At 41.8% G+C, this 14,107-nt stretch overlaps 1 protein-coding gene across 1 annotated transcript in view; it reads right to left on the bottom strand.

The window, feature by feature from the left end:
* Positions 1-14,107, bottom strand: part of myo15b (myosin XVB) — a 48,468-nt gene that overhangs the window by 15,981 nt on the left and 18,380 nt on the right. The window contains exons 22-37 of the mRNA XM_087177282.1: positions 13,038-13,152; positions 12,748-12,923; positions 10,674-10,767; positions 6,807-6,869; positions 6,630-6,687; positions 6,388-6,512; positions 5,339-5,434; positions 5,022-5,257; positions 3,189-3,358; positions 3,020-3,092; positions 2,720-2,902; positions 2,526-2,635; positions 1,837-1,904; positions 1,524-1,608; positions 1,079-1,111; positions 876-956 (exon numbers count right to left, since the gene is read on the bottom strand). Coding sequence (XP_087033408.1) covers positions 876-956; positions 1,079-1,111; positions 1,524-1,608; positions 1,837-1,904; positions 2,526-2,635; positions 2,720-2,902; positions 3,020-3,092; positions 3,189-3,358; positions 5,022-5,257; positions 5,339-5,434; positions 6,388-6,512; positions 6,630-6,687; positions 6,807-6,869; positions 10,674-10,767; positions 12,748-12,923; positions 13,038-13,152 — 1,766 coding nt within the window. The remainder of the gene's footprint in view (positions 1-875; positions 957-1,078; positions 1,112-1,523; positions 1,609-1,836; positions 1,905-2,525; positions 2,636-2,719; positions 2,903-3,019; positions 3,093-3,188; positions 3,359-5,021; positions 5,258-5,338; positions 5,435-6,387; positions 6,513-6,629; positions 6,688-6,806; positions 6,870-10,673; positions 10,768-12,747; positions 12,924-13,037; positions 13,153-14,107) is intronic.

The following is a 14,107-nucleotide window of genomic DNA, read 5'->3' as shown; positions in this document are numbered from 1 at the left end:
TCAATATAAGGGGGTGCATTATTATCACATATATACATCCTCTGGATATATGAAGATATAAGTTTATAATACATATGAAAAAGCAATATTACAATTTGTATATGTACATAATTAAAAATATCTATATTATGAATTTTTTATGGTATAATATGTTACAACAATATATTAAATTAAATGTATATATTTGTTTATTAAAACAACATGCATATAAAAATTCTATATGCTTAAATGTTTTTTCCTTATTAATTTCTTCCCATTCTGGGAAAGTGGTCTCAGACTTTTGGCCCTTACTGTTTATAACCCAACATATACTGACAGGCTTTGGGATGGATATATATTTACATAACATAGGTCTACAATATAAGCATACATGTTTACACATACATATTTTTATTATCTAGACAAATATGTCAATATATGAAATTATTCCAATTTCTAATAGGTTCCATTAAATTTTTACATATGCGCTATATTCTATATGCACATATATGTCATATATAGAAATTCAATATATGTAGATATATTACATTTGTGTATGGGTTGCTTGTTGTCGGTTGTAGGTGTATATGTGTATTTCAGCATGTGTATATATAAATTTCTTGTCTTTTCTTTTTTTCTGTCTTGAAATTTATATAACGTACAGGATTGTCTCCCAACATGCTAATGCACTTGCACCTTGGTTAACATACATCCCTTTTACTGATGGGAAAAATCTATTGGATACATATTGTCTATAAAAAAGGAAAAAAGGAAAATGTTGAGAAGAGTTCTAATACTTTGTAACTGTAAGACTATTTCTCTGTTACTGGTGAAATGTTCTCAATTATCCTCCTTCTGTAATTAAATTGATGAAAGGTTCATGTAGGGAGGATTACCTGGCATGGTTGGCATGGCTGTCATGGTTGGCATCATGGGAGCTGCACCATAGCTGGGCATTGAAGGGTTAACTGGCATTCCTGGAGAGAAACAAAACGGATTACAAATCTGATCAGTCAGTCTTTTCCTGTTTCCTCTGAAAAGCATTGAAGGCTTGAGAAAATCTCTACAACAGATGGCAACACATGAACCTTCCACTTACCCATAGGATAGCTTGGCATTGTCATAGGCACACCTGAAAAACAGGTGTTATAGGAAACATTTAGGCTCAACTGGATTGTAGTTGCATTTGTAAATGTACTTCATTTGTCAAGTAGACATGTAGACTGTATTACTGTTTTCCTGAACAGGAAAAAACTGAACTTTTTTTAATATCACATACATGTTTCAAGACCATACTGGCTAATGCATGAAAGTACAATAGAACCGTGGTTCCCAGCCTGTTGCAACTGGGCCGACAAATCATTTGCAAAACAGTACAATTTTGGTGAAAAGACATAATCATAAAAAATTATAATAATAATAATAATAATGTTTGAAAAATGGCTATTTAATTATGTTTATGATGCAACTTTACAGGACACTAAGTGATTGTAATCCACATGATGTGGACTGTGTCGTGTAGATGAGAGATCCACTTTTCCTACCAGCTCCATACATGCCAGGCTGCATGGGTCCAATCCCTCCTCCTCCTCTCATCCTGCGGTTTAGCATGGCCACTCTGTCCATGTCCTGCACACGCACACACATAGACACGCAAACATGAATGAGTCATTACATTACACTGTGAGATGAGGAGGGAACACGACCCAGTGACTCCACACTCTCAGTAAAAAGATACATCCAGAGATACACAATCCAACAGGGAGCAGTCAACACACTCTTACAGGTTGACACAACCTTCACACTAACCACAGGTTAAAGTTTACATCATGAGATAAATCTGATGACATCACTCACCGGAGGGCCTTGGTCGAGTACGGGATCAAACAAGTCGTCAACGTAGGCGTCCATCTGTCGACCACGCCCTACAAACAGGTGGAGAACAGAGGTTGAAGGACACGTGTACTGATGTGTTGATGTACTGAGGCTGATCACGGCTGTGACTACCTGCTTGTAAACCCCACAGTAACGTGAGTTATAAGTACTTTTTATGACAACAAATTATTTTCCATCATGTTAGTAATTCAGTTCATGTAAACCTAACATTGATACAACCACAAACAGTGATTACAGCCTAATCTATCTTGAGTTTAAGTAACTGGAGACCAAACTTTTATTTTTACTCCATGTAGATCATAAACCCTCAAATAAAAAGACTTGTTGAAATTGGGTGAAAAATATAAACATTATAAAGCTTTTCATCCAGAAAAACTGCAGCTCCTCTGTTTATTCCTATATGTCTAGCCCGGTCCAACATGGTGGCAATGTTGACGTATCGCAGCAACGGGATGAAGTGACCATGATAATGCATATTTTGCTACAGTAAAGAAGGGAACAGTGCGGCCATGTTTGTAGTTCTTAATAAGAATAGAACAAACCATGTGATACAGTGCATACAGTAAAGTGCACAAAACGAGCGTTACTTTTCTGGCCTGTGCACAGTCTCAGTTCAGGTGCAGAAACCATGGATTGCCAGTAACACCTACCTTCCTGTGGATAATCTATTCTCCATGGGTTTCCCTCAAAAGGAGGCAGCCCAGGAGCTTGGACTGGAGGTGCAGGCGGGATGAAGTCATCCATATCTGTAGCTGGCATCCTGGAGGGAAAGAGACACAGAGATGCTCACCGTGGGAATTCTGGACTTGCCCCAAAAAAACGACACACTCGTTCACTGCTCTACCTGTCTCCGTGGCTGCTGAACAGGTAGTCAGAGTTTGTAGAGGAGGGCGTTCCTGGTGGAGGCAGCACTTCAGCTTCTGCTCCAGCCAGAAGATCCATGACAAAGTCTGAACCAGTCAGATCCGACCAGCCTTCATCTGTCAGAAGAGACATGGACCAGCCCTGCACCGCCTCCGACACACCTCTGTGACACAGCAACAGCACATGGAGCAGGACAATCAGGGAGGATGTACAGTTAGGGACTTTATTAAGCAAAGTGAGGTAGAGAAAATACACTATATGACTGACAGTAGGTGAGCACCTGGAGTGGAGAAGCCATGAGGCCAGCTGCTCTCCAGTAGTCCATGACTCCACTTCAGTCGTTAGCTTCTCATCTGAAAAAAACATGGAGGATGTTATTTTTTACTTTGATATTGGAGCTAAAAAACAACCAAATCAGGACAGTACAGTGCAGAATTGATCAGTTTCACCATTGAAGGTGTGTACGTCCAGCAGCATGGTGCCCTTCCTCTGACTGGCAGTCCACTCCAGCTGGGTGGGGGGGTAGATGCGGGCAGTGGGAGCTGGGAGCTGCAGAGATGTCAGCAGTTTGTGTTGGCACAGTGAGCGGTACTCCCCTGGACCGTGGTCAGACACATACCTGCAAGAGAAGCACTGAGTTATGTTCAGACAGATGAAGTGGTTTTCAGACAGGTGGTAGTTAATAGTTGGTACACATGCACGAGCCTTCTGTGACACATCCAAATCCACCCTACTGTCATTTAATGATTCTCACAAACATAGAGTAGTGGGTAAGACTGCCCAAGCTGCATTAATCAGTGTTTTTGGCCACAATTCTGGCCTTATAAAATTGATAGCTCATATGTTAGCGTTCTGTTTATCAATTGGATGCAGAGCAACATTAACATTCCTGATTGTCACATTTATGTTCACCTGACAAAGTGAAGTATTCACTCTCTGTTTTGGTCTCGACCAAACAAGACGACGTCAAAACCTTAAATATGTCTGGACCGCCTCTGGTCAAATCCTGATTTTATAACGGTGACGTCATCTGACAAAATCACCAAACACATACATGAAAGACAAAGACTGAGCTGGGATTTATTTACTGTAACATGATCACTCACAGAGAAGGTTACAAGAGACAGACTACCTTTGTTTTATTAAGTTATTTTTTTCAGGAGAGAGAGAGAGAGATAGAGAGAGAGAGAGAGAGAGAGAGAGAGAGAGAGAGAGAGAGAGAGAGGATGACACACAGCAAAGGGCCACAGGCCAGACTTGAACCTGGGCAGCCAGGCAAAGACTAAACCCAAACAACACGTGTTCCACCAGGTGAACCACTGGAGCCCGAAACAGACCCTCTTTCTTATTGAGTCTCTGACACAGAGCACAGCCTCCGTCTGGATCTACAATAGTTTAGTCTTTATTAACTTCAACTCCAGAACGTAACAGACTTTTATTAGAGGCAGGTCTTCATGCTTAACTCCCTCTGTTTGATATGTAGCATTGGTCATAGTCGTTAGTACCAAGCCTCATTACCGATGACTTCTCTCTCTTCCTCTCTCTCTCTTGCTCTCTCTGCTCAGTGTGTCTTATGTTTAGTTATTCCTCTGCCTCCTTGAGTAATAATGATCCATGTAATGAAAGTAGTTTATTTGCTGTACTGTAGGCGAGGCCCAGTGTATTGGAAGTGCTCTTCCTCTTCCCTGCAGTTTCTGAGCAGCTGGGAAACCAGAGCAGCTCAGTAAACTGCGGCTCGGCACTCAGCTGACCAGTGGTGGAAATATCATCAGTCAGTCAGTCAGTAAGTCAGTCAGTCAGTCAGTGACATTCATGATTATAGGGCTGGACCTGCTGTTGCAGTCCACCCAAAAATCTGTGGATTTGTTTCATCCAAGTAAGTAAGGAGCTGTATGTGTCATGATTAGTGTCAGTTCACCAGTATAAAGTCTGTTTAATGTCCCATTGAGCCCATGTGTGAATAGAGCAGGTTATTGTCTGGAGAATTCATAGTGAGTGAGTGAGTGGCCATGTTGATGACGTTTCTATCATTTCTTCTTCATTCATTTCTAGTATTTTTAATATTTAATTTTATTTACTTATTTACAGCAGCACACAGGTTTAATTTAAAACCAATCATGCATTTGGTCATCGTTTGTGTGGCAGGTTTCTGAATGAAGTTATTATTCCTGTTAGTTTTCACCAGGATTTTCTAATTTATCTATAAACAAATTTAAAGGATTACATACTAAACGAAAGGTTAACAGGTTTACAGTATATCCTCCACCGAGCATAGCACCTACTTGAGCAGCGGTTTGTCCAGTGTTGGTGAGGGGGTGAAGGCACTGAGGCAACAGGTCAGCAGCAGCCAGCCCCTCAGGCTGTCCTGCTCCTCCTGCAGACCCCACATGTGGTAAACCAGCTGGGCCAGGATTTCGTCCCTCAGAGGGGGCCGGCTCTGGCCTTTCTCAACTATGTAGTTACCCAACATCTGCTCCTTCCAGCTGCTGAGGTCTGACTCACCTGTAAACCTCATGATCTGAGGGAAAAAAGGATCGAAAATCATAAATGAGCTGAATGAGAAGAACTAATTTAAGGTAATCTAATCAGTCCCATGTACCAGTTTGTAAAGGTCCAGGGCAGTTCTGGCATCTTCAGGCTCCAGAGAGGTGAGGGGTCTCTGGAGGGGGTATCCCTGAGGCTGGCACCATGTATCCTGAGGACACAACATGAAGATAGACAGGTAATAAAATACATATTCTTTGATCCACTCAGGTGTGCGTGTGTTGGACGTCTTTGTATGAGAAGTATTGTAAAGAATAATCAAGTCATTTTAATCTTTTAGATACAAAAAGTTAACAGTGCTTTCCATTAAACACACACAAAGATTTTTATATTAAAAACTTAACTATGAAAACTTCCACAGGCATCTCTGGCTACCATCCTAAAACAAGTCTCTTTACTCATCAACTTTGTTTCCTCCTTCATGACAACTGTTTATATAACTCACCGGGTTACATGTTATTAAGGTTTAAAGTTATGGAGAATTGAGGACGTGTTGCTTTGAGTGACAGGTGGATGAATGTATGCTTGCCACAAACCAGCATACACTGACGTCTTGGCTCCACCACACCCCATCTCTGACCATTTTTGGATTAGTTGAGAGTTAGGGGTGGAGTCAGACACTGCCAAGATGGCAACAGTGGAGCAGTTCTCTCTGAGCTTCAAAACTGCTCTTCAGAAACCTGTGGGTGACGTCACATTTACAGTCTCTGTTAAATAAATAATAGAAACTGTTTGTGCCAATTCATTTTGAAAAAGCAACAGCCAATGGGGAAACTCCAGCTCAGTCACATGGCATTTGCCTGAACAATAGTGGAACTAGATCACTCAGTCAGTGGCACTGGCCCCGCTGTTGATTTCCGGTGGGCATCTTCATACCATTGTGCTGGGTCCCTACATTCTACCTAATGTTAAGTCAAAACTACCCAACCCATAACCCCGCAGCCTGGCAGGTTATTATAAATAACCCAGCATGTTTAGTGTGTAAACTGCTTTTCTGTAGGACAAATATCTGAATATGACACTGGATTATTGTCTTGGGCACAATCTGAAACCAGGACTGGATTGTGAACGTGTGCATGTGTGTGTGCTCACAGCCTTACTCACATGTAATACAGACTTGGCATAACGAGAGAACGGGTATCTGTCTATATCCAGAGGCAGGTTGAGCTTGTGCTCCGCCTTCACCTGTGGAGGTGCGGCCTCTGTGACCCCTGACGGATGCTGCCGCCCTGGTGGAGAGAGAGTGGATCTACAGTGAAAAAGCATGAAAACACTGTGGCAGCAGAGTATACTGTATGTGCAAACTGCAGTCTTATCAAATAACTGGCTCTGTTTATGGAGCAGACCTGCTGCACTGCGGAGTCTGGCCGACAGCTCAGCAGGGATCTCCAGCATCCCCACATCCTGACAGGAGAGCAACACAAAGCAAATATTAGAGTGCAGTTATCCCAGGAGAAACTAGATGAAATGTTCCAGCAGAATCTCTCTGATACAGTATTTAATCAGTGAGTTTGTTGTCTTACCATTCCCGTAGAGACAGACTTGGTCTTTGTCACAGTTTTTACTTTGATCCTCTCGTGAAAGTCCTGAAATTGAAATAAGGCCAGTCAATCACAATGCTTGTCATCATGTGTTGAGCATGATCTCATCTTATCTAGAAGTATGTGATTTCACATCCTGCAGCTCAAGCTGGTTGCAGATCCACTGTGTAACTCATCAGGTGAGTTATCCTCCTTGTTATCCAAGGTACGTCAAGAACTTTCAACAGGCCCTCATCCCTCTCTCCCTGAGGCCTGTGTTCAGTCAGACCTATTCTTAGATACACATCCTCTTATATACTCCTGCAACACCCACAGTCCTCGTTGCCCCGCCTCATATACCAGCCCACACAGTTCCAAAAGTCCAGAAAGTTTGCTTTTTATCAGGAGATTTACAGCTCACAGAGAGGAGTCACCTCATCACAGCTCTCGGATATGATAACAGTTATGATCAGAGCCACCCCATGTGTCTTCATCCCTCCTGGTTTATATGTTTATATTTCTACTCCATGCTCAGTTCCTACTGGATACAGATATCAGATAAATGCCATGCATTACAGATTAAACGGGGGCGTGCACATGTATTCATGCAGCATTCAGCTTTTGTCTGTGGTTTCACTTCAATAATGACAAAGTTATAAAATAACTCAATAACAAACACACACCCTGCTCTGTGTCAACACGACAGGATTTACAATGATGGACCTTCCCAAATCAAACAAGTGTGTTACAAATCATAACAGATGGACACACACCCTCTGACTGGTGGATCACAACAACTCCACTATATTACATTTTACTTTACAACTAATGTGTCTTTATTTACTGATCCCCAGAGGGTGTATCGTCATGATTAGAGAAAAAGCTTTATATCTACGAGATGAATTAGCACAAAATTTGTACAATTTTGTCCATAACTCCCTGGTAATGTATGCTACTGCTGTAGGTGGTCCCCTGACGTTCTCAGAATCAGAATCAGAATCAGAAAAATGTTAAATATGTAAGGGCATGAGTTTAAAATTGCACGTGTCTGAAAGTGTCAGAACTGCACAGTTAGTATCATTTGAGGAGTGTAAATAAATAAATAAAATATGATGTAACGTCTGCTGACCGGGGTCAGATAAGTCCAAGGGTCAGTTTATTGGCTCTGAGGGACACACTCCGATGGATGAGTTGTAAAGTTTGATGGCCACAGGCAGGAATGACTTCCTGTGGTGCATCGTGGTGGAAATAGTCTTTTATCTAACGCCACCAGCAGGTTAAGAATTTAGGTCCAGATCGAACCAGGCTCTAATACAGAAAAACAAACAAAAGCATCATAAAATTTCCATTTCAACCTAGACTGAATGTTTTCAGAGTGTGGGGGAGAACCGAGGAAACCCACTTAGGGAGAACATGCAAACTCCGAACCGGCCAGCTGATTTGAACCTAGAACTTGCTGTGATGTACCAGTGCAAACCACTGGTGCACTAGTCACGGTCAAATATCTCAGCGACTACAGGATAGTCATTCATAGTCCCCAGAGGATGAATCCTATCAACCTCAACCATCCCCTGACTTTTCGTCCGGCATTAAATGTTCTAATAAACTACTAAAATCTTTAGAGTTGCTTCATTCTCGGATATTCTGACTTTTAGTCCCTAAGCTCCCAAACCCATGGACTTCATTTCCCACAATGCAACTCTATGTTACATAATCTTATATTACATCCTCACTACCTAGAGAAATCTTTCAAATTCCACATGCTGGGTTTGTAAATGAATGCTCTCTGATAGAAAAAAAAATAAAGATGAGATAACCCTGATGACATCACTATGACATAATCAAGGTCATTTTCTACAACTTTTAAAGCTCCACCAAAGACACAGAAGACAACTGTTTAAACAGGCTGTGTATATACACTCTAGTCAGGACAAGTTACCTGGACCTGATGTGTGAAGCTGCTAGAAAAACTTGACAGATTCATTAAAACCTGAGTCATTTTAGGTGATTCTCATATTTGAATTGTCATATACAACAACAACGCACAGAAAAACACATTTGGCATATTTGCATATTTACTTGCTCATTTAATTGGAATTAATTAACTGGTAATATTAACTTAACCTTGTCTTCGTAATCTTTTCTACAGAAACCTTCCATAGAAATTATAGATACACATCTAGGAAATGATTAGGAAAATAAAGACTCTGAACACAAGTGGAATCAAATCAAAATAATAATTCAGGTACAGACAAGAAGTGAGAATGAATCAGTTCCATAAAATATATGTAATTATATTGTATCAGAAGTGATGACACTGACTTTCAGCCCAAATCTGTTTGTCAAAGTCTAATATAAACCTTTGCTTTTTAGTAAACACTCAAGATTCTGAGGTAAAGCTCCCGATGACCGTAGCCAGGCTTGAACAGCTGACACAGGCAGCCTGTGAGTCGACGCCTGGAAGCTCCACTGTTCAGAGTCCAAACCTCATAAAACAGTAACACCAAATAGACTGACAAAGACACAACTTAAGCAAAGGAACTGACAAAGAAAAGACGGGCAGTTTAGTTTAGTCAAGAGAATAAAATAAGTTGAAACTCAAGCTGAAAGAAGTGTCTCTAGGTTGTTTCCTCTGTCATGACCCTGTGTTTGTATTATTTTCATGGTGTAAACTACGTCTCTAGTCAAATCAACTAAAAGGCTGAGGAAATTATTATTTTTTTGTATTAGATCTGATGCAGAAGGTGAAAGGAAAGAGAAGCAGCCTACCTGTTACAGCTGAGGAGCTGCAAGTCTGAGAGACAGGGGGTGGAATGAGAGATGCAGCGCTGCTTCAAATTTCACTGAGAGGGGCTGAAGTCCAAGTGACTGAGGTGTAAGCAGGGCGTGTGTGTGTGTGTGTGTGTGTGTGTGTGTGTGTGTGTGTGTGTGTGTGTGTGTGTGTGTGTGTGTGTGTGACTGCCCAACTGACAAAGATAAGAAGGTAGTTAAAGGAAAGGGATGAGATTTTGTACATTATGTCATAACATGAATAAATAAAACCAAAGCTAAATGGGTAGAAAGGTGCTTGAGAAAATGTTTTTTTGTTAATATTATTTTAGCTGAGATAACCCTTTACCTAATGCGGTTCTGTGCAATAAATAAAATATGTCATTAGTCTGACAGGATTAGGTTCACGTGAAAACATTTATTTTTTCAGAATTCTGATTTTAATCTCATTTTTTAAAATTTATTTCCACATTAGGACCACATGTGACTTTAATCAGACTTTAAACTCAGAATTCTGACTTTAATATGATTTCATTCTAATTCTGAATTCTTCAAAATTCTAAAAAAAAAAAAAAATTCACGTGGCCCTCATCCTCTCCGTAGCTAATCCTGTGTGCAGTTAAGCCAAGTCATTCAAACACAGCTTGAGCTGACCGACGTGCTGCACAAAGCAAATAAAAGCAAGCAAAACATGTTCATAATTGTGTTTTTGCTCCTTGTTGTTTTCTTGTTTTTGTTAGTATGTTTACATGTTTGTGTATACAGTATATTTACTAAGCTAACCGCGTGTACAGGACACACAACATGTGCTGCCATCAGGACACCGGCTGAGGCGGCACGACGCTCGGTCATTTTAACGGATATGAAAAAGAAGAGAGGAGAATTACTGTGATCCCAAACACGGAGGTCAGGGTGTTATCACTGAGAGGGCTTGGACATTCTTTTCCTCTTACAAATCATCAGGGTTGTGTTAAGCTGCTGGTATCGCATATGAGATTTACAGCACAATAAACATGAGGTTGCCAAGAAACTCAGTCCAGGACTCTCTCTCTCTCCCTCTCTCTCTCTCTCTCTCTCTCTCTCTCTCTCTCGAGTATCTACCTTCCTCCAATGGCGTCTCTTGATGGTGTCTCTGGTGACGAGCATCACCGCCCAGAACTGGGTGAAGGACTGCTTCAGACGCTTGTAGTACTTCCTGGAAGAAGAGAGGGGGCAGCAGCACACAGACGTACAGATGTTCAGTGTTAGTGCATCACTGTCTGACTTCATTTCAGGCTCCAGGTGAAATGTAACTCTGTCTCTGCTCAGATTTCTGCTTCACTTTTCAGTTTTCTTTCTCTAATTCACACCTTCATCAGAGACACTTTCACTGCTGCATCTCCACCGTTTCCTTAAATGAGATCTACATTTAAATCTTACTCTGACCTGTTGTTTCTTATTCTCTTGTTGATTTAGATGTGTATAAGAGACAGCTTCAGACGCTTGTAGTACTTCCTGGAAGAAGAGAGGGGGCAGCAGCACACAGACGTACAGATGTTCAGTGTTAGTGCATCACTGTCTGACTTCATTTCAGGCTCCAGGTGAAATGTAACTCTGTCTCTGCTCAGATTTCTGCTTCACTTTTCAGTTTTCTTTCTCTAATTCACACCTTCATCAGAGACACTTTCACTGCTGCATCTCCACCGTTTCCTTAAATGAGATCTACATTTAAATCTTACTCTGACCTGTTGTTTCTTATTCTCTTGTTGATTTAGATGTGTATAAGAGACAGCTTCAGACGCTTGTAGTACTTCCTGGAAGAAGAGAGGGGGCAGCAGCACACAGACGTACAGATGTTCAGTGTTAGTGCATCACTGTCTGACTTCATTTCAGGCTCCAGGTGAAATGTAACTCTGTCTCTGCTCAGATTTCTGCTTCACTTTTCAGTTTTCTTTCTCTAATTCACACCTTCATCAGAGACACTTTCACTGCTGCATCTCCACCGTTTCCTTAAATGAGATCTACATTTAAATCTTACTCTGACCTGTTGTTTCTTATTCTCTTGTTGATTTAGATGTGTATAAGAGACAGCTTCAGACGCTTGTAGTACTTCCTGGAAGAAGAGAGGGGGCAGCAGCACACAGACGTACAGATGTTCAGTGTTAGTGCATCACTGTCTGACTTCATTTCAGGCTCCAGGTGAAATGTAACTCTGTCTCTGCTCAGATTTCTGCTTCACTTTTCAGTTTTCTTTCTCTAATTCACACCTTCATCAGAGACACTTTCACTGCTGCATCTCCACCGTTTCCTTAAATGAGATCTACATTTAAATCTTACTCTGACCTGTTGTTTCTTATTCTCTTGTTGATTTAGATGTGTATAAGAGACAGCTTCAGACGCTTGTAGTACTTCCTGGAAGAAGAGAGGGGGCAGCAGCACACAGACGTACAGATGTTCAGTGTTAGTGCATCACTGTCTGACTTCATTTCAGGCTCCAGGTGAAATGTAACTCTGTCTCTGCTCAGATTTCTGCTTCACTTTTCAGTTTTCTTTCTCTAATTCACACCTTCATCAGAGACACTTTCACTGCTGCATCTCCACCGTTTCCTTAAATGAGATCTACATTTAAATCTTACTCTGACCTGTTGTTTCTTATTCTCTTGTTGATTTAGATGTGTATAAGAGACAGGTGTGGATGTCAGGTGACTGGGACTGGTGGGGAACTCTGAGGGCATCTGGTGGCCGGATGGGGAACGGCCCGGCAAAATAAACAGACGGAAGCAGCAGCTGTGACACTTTAGAATCTTTGAACATTTGATTTTATTTTCATTTGAAGATCTAGTTTTTAAATTTAAGTTGCTTGTTAAGTTACGCATTTCTCCTGTTGTTTTTCTTGTCCTTACTTTCATTGCTCTGTCTTTATTTTCCAACCTTCCCTCTTTCTTTTTTCCTTGTCTACTTCCTTCTTTTCTCCATACATTCCTTCTCTTTCTCTTCTATCCTTGATTCCTTCCCCGTCTTTCTTTCCTTGTTTAATTTCTTCTCTCATTCTGTCATCCACTTTTCTTTGTCTCCATGATTCGAAGGTTTTTACTGAACTCTTATTTTATTTTGGACACTTCAGTGCATTTCACCGCTGGTGTTCTTTTAGTTTACTGATAGATGTGTTTGATGGTGGTCTCCCCGCTCTCTGTACCTGGCCTGGTGTCCTCGGATGTGGCTCTGGATGACGATGGCTTTCTGTTTGAAAAACCTGAAGTTCCTCCTGCACAGGAAGCCCCTGATGTTCCTCTGGATGGTGACGGCAGCCCAGGTCTGAGTGCTGCTCCACTTCTCCTCCAGCTGCTGGTACAGAAGCTCCTTGAGGAACACCTAACCACACACACACACACGCACACACACACACACACACACACACACACGTGTCTGAACATATTGACTTGCTCAGTAAAAACTTCCCTTCGGTGTCATGAATGGGTCAGGCACCTTGGTGAGGCCCATCTGGTAGTGTCCCTCCTCTGCACCGACCGTCTCCAGCAGAGCCACCGTCTGCTCTCTGTCCGACACCTCACTCAACCTCTGGGTCAGCAGAACCCCATACCTGTGAAGCAGGACACATGGTAAATTCATCCTGGAAGCTCCTAAATCCAAAATCTGATGATTTGACGGCGCGTGCATCACGACACAACTCCTGAACATGGCAAAAGTCATTCCTTTACTCATTTACTCATTTTATCCAAAGCAACTTACAAGTGAGGGACATCACTAAAGCTTCAGTGCAGTGGGAGACCTTGCTGTAAGCATTAAGTATTACATCTATTCAAAAAGTGAAGGAGATAAAGTGAAGGAGTGCACTGTTGGTGCACTGTAAGTGCTAGTTAGGGTGTTAGAGATGTTAGGAGAGGAGGTGCTCTAGAGGTCTTCAAGAGATTCTTGAGGATATAGAGGGATGCCCCTCCTCTGAGAGCGTTCGGCAGCTTGTTCCGCCATCAGGGAACCACAGAACACAACAGTCTGGACTGAGACTGGCCTGTGTGCAGTTACAGCTGTCCCAGACCACATTCCTTGGAGGAACACGGTGGCCGAGAAGGAGCATGAGGTTGTATGATTGGATCAAGTAGATGGTGCAGATCCAGAAGGCAGCATTAGGGACTTGTATTTGATTCTGGTGCAGCAGAGTGACATGCAACCTTTTTAGGCTGATCTAAGACCAGATGGGCTGCTGCATTCTGGACCATCTGTAAAAGTTTCACTGTGTGAAGGAAGGTCCATCAGAAGAGCATTGCAGTAGTCGAGGCGAGAGATAACCAAGAGCTGGGTGGTGTACTGAGTCAGGCCGGGATAGCTGCTCATCAGTGACATTCAGGTTTCTTGCAACCTTGGTCTCATTCCAGGGCAGTGACTGCTTTGTTGTGACATCACAAAGTTGCAGAAGTCCTGACGGCTGGTTTTAAGGCTCAGTGTCTGAATACAGGCTGTGTGTATTTCTCTGTGGACTGAGGCTTTGATACTTTCACAGTATTAATATAGAACCTGGACCTGATCTATAATCAAAC

This window comes from Seriola lalandi, unplaced genomic scaffold (assembly GCF_002814215.2).
Source record: "Seriola lalandi dorsalis isolate HSWRI2012SDOR001 ecotype SW California unplaced genomic scaffold, Sedor1 jcf7180002054585, whole genome shotgun sequence".
Taxonomy (NCBI): Eukaryota; Metazoa; Chordata; class Actinopteri; order Carangiformes; family Carangidae; genus Seriola; species Seriola lalandi.
Note: the sequence above shows the minus strand (reverse complement) of the source record. Positions and strands in the feature narration are given on the sequence as shown.